This window comes from Sinocyclocheilus anshuiensis, unplaced genomic scaffold (genome assembly GCF_001515605.1).
Source record: "Sinocyclocheilus anshuiensis isolate Anshui unplaced genomic scaffold, SAMN03320099.WGS_v1.1 scaffold1558, whole genome shotgun sequence".
NCBI lineage: Eukaryota > Metazoa > Chordata > Actinopteri > Cypriniformes > Cyprinidae > Sinocyclocheilus > Sinocyclocheilus anshuiensis.
Window position 1 is genome coordinate 7,255 of NW_015542412.1, and position 1,705 is coordinate 8,959.

General features: G+C 36.9%; 1 protein-coding gene across 1 annotated transcript in view; it reads left to right on the forward strand.

Moving 5' to 3' along the window:
- mtrfr (mitochondrial translation release factor in rescue) overlaps nucleotides 1-1,705 on the forward strand; it is a 5,542-nt gene that overhangs the window by 2,446 nt on the left and 1,391 nt on the right. Inside the window, exons 2-3 of the mRNA XM_016492775.1 lie at nucleotides 810-822; nucleotides 1,002-1,270. Coding sequence (XP_016348261.1) covers nucleotides 810-822; nucleotides 1,002-1,270 — 282 coding nt within the window. The remainder of the gene's footprint in view (nucleotides 1-809; nucleotides 823-1,001; nucleotides 1,271-1,705) is intronic.

Below are 1,705 nucleotides of genomic sequence, written 5' to 3' on the forward strand. Positions count from 1 at the left end.
TCCCGGGGTAGGCAAGACATAGTTAATTAAATATATGAAACTCTTTTCAGACTTCATAATTTGAATATAGTGGTTACATTTATGTGGGTGCCTGCTCACAGGGGAGTTAAATAAAATGAAACAGCAGATTCATTAGCAAAAGAAGCAATCAAGCAAGAAAATACAATGGACATTTTATTTAGCAAAGCAGAAATAAAGACAATAATTAAAAGTAAAATCATCAGTAAATGGCAAGATAAATGGAACAAGGGAAGTACAGGCAGACATCTTTATAACATCCAGAAAGAAGTGGGAAGGATGAGGATGACAGGGCGAAGTACCAAGGAGGAAAATATAATATCAAGGTTAAGACTGGGTCACACAAGACTAAATAAGACATTACATCTCATTGGAAAACATCCCACAGGTCTGTGTGAGTATTGTCAGGAGGAGGAATCAGTAGAACATGTTCTATGTCACTGCCAAAAATATATTATAGAAAGAGAAATATTCAGAAGGACACCACAGGAGATACTAGATGCAAAGCAAATACTCGGTCAAACAGGAAATTATAATTCTTTAATTGTATTCTTGAGGGAGACTGGGTTAATAAATAGAATATAAAGTATAATTGTTATTTTATTATTAATAATGTTTTTTTTATTTATGTATTTTTTTTAATAAAAATTATTATATGTTTTTTTTTTTATGTATATAAAGTTATGTTAGTCACTCTGGTCCACACTCCAGTATAGTAGGTGGCGGTAATGCACCTTAACGTTGGATGCCACCCGCCATAAAACAAGAAGAAGAAGAAGAAGAAGAAGAAGTTCAGTGTGTACAGTATGTAGTACATTGCTGCATTATGCTGTGTATTTCTATCAGATTGGGAGTTTTGTGTTCGTTTATTTTCAGGGATGTTACTTGAATGCGCGTAATTGGTTTATATTCCGACCAGTATATTTGTGGCCTTCTATGTGGCTGCAAGGGGAAACTTTGAAGGATGACTTCGCCTCTTTTAGTCCATCAGCGCCTTTTCGCTGCCTGGAAGCTGCTCTGGGGATCGCTGAACACAGGGACGAGCCTCATACTCCATCAGCCGTGGCTACGGGTAACAGGATGGCCGTGTGTTTTCGCTGCTGGTAAGAAATACCAAATTGACCTGCCAGTAGTCCACGAGAAAGACCTTGATGAACAGTTTGTTCGTGGATCTGGTCCAGGAGGACAAGCCACCAACAAAACCAGCAACTGCGTGGTGCTCAGGCATATTCCCACGGGTATCGTCGTAAAGGTGAGTTCATTCATTAATTGATATCGATATATGGATGTGATAGTATACCATTTAATAACCCTATCAATTAATGTCATATTATGAATCAGATTTATAGGGTAAATAATTGAAATGATCATGTAAAAAGTACAGTTGTCAGAAAAAGTTTGTGAACCCTTTATGTGGATTTCCCAGGGAATGCAAGAACTGATCAAATGCATAACGTTACCATGAAATGCAATGTAAGTGGCTGTGGATAAAAGCTTCTGTGAAATGCATGCTAGTTTAACTTAAACTTTCATGCTATGTATTAGGGCTGGACGATATGGCCAAAATTTATATCACGATATATTTCTTAATTTCGGTCGATACGATATAATTCCGATATCGATATGAATGAACACTATTTAAAAAAGCCTTGTAAAAACTGCCAAGAACGCCCACAACAGATGTCTG